Source organism: Cystoisospora suis (assembly GCF_002600585.1).
Source record: "Cystoisospora suis strain Wien I chromosome Unknown contig_13545, whole genome shotgun sequence".
Lineage (NCBI taxonomy): Eukaryota > Apicomplexa > Conoidasida > Eucoccidiorida > Sarcocystidae > Cystoisospora > Cystoisospora suis.
The window spans coordinates 1-294 of record NW_027166289.1 but is presented as its reverse complement, the minus strand read 5'-3'; the positions used below and the strand labels follow the sequence as shown (position 1 = coordinate 294).

General features: G+C 50.0%; 1 protein-coding gene across 1 annotated transcript; it reads right to left on the bottom strand.

Annotated features, from left to right (window-relative positions):
* Positions 1-38: 38 nt before the first annotated feature.
* CSUI_011553 (uncharacterized protein) lies at positions 39-293 on the bottom strand (the record flags this gene model as incomplete). Its single annotated transcript, XM_068071651.1, has 1 exon — positions 39-293. Exon 1 carries the CDS (start codon positions 276-278, stop codon positions 39-41), a length of 240 nt encoding a protein of 79 aa, XP_067916373.1. The 5' UTR covers positions 279-293.
* Position 294: the final 1 nt, after the last annotated feature.

The window sequence follows — 294 nt, the reverse complement described above, 5'->3', positions numbered from 1 at the left end:
TCTCTTTTTTCTCTCTTTCTCTCCCCCCCTTTCTCTCTCTAAATATGCAGGAAGATCGAGACATACGTGAATACACAAGGGATGAGTTCTTCAGTAGCAAAGTCAGCGGCAAGACTTTGCTGGTCGGGATCATAATCTCTATCTGTTCCACCTGGTCCTTTACCATTCCTCCTTGCCCTATCCCCAACCCCCCTTCCACTCTTATCTTCCGCTTGTTCTTCTTCTTCCCCTCCGGGTCCTCCGCCCATAGCAGAAGAAGGAGATCTCCTAGTATTCATCTCTCCTGCCCCCCCC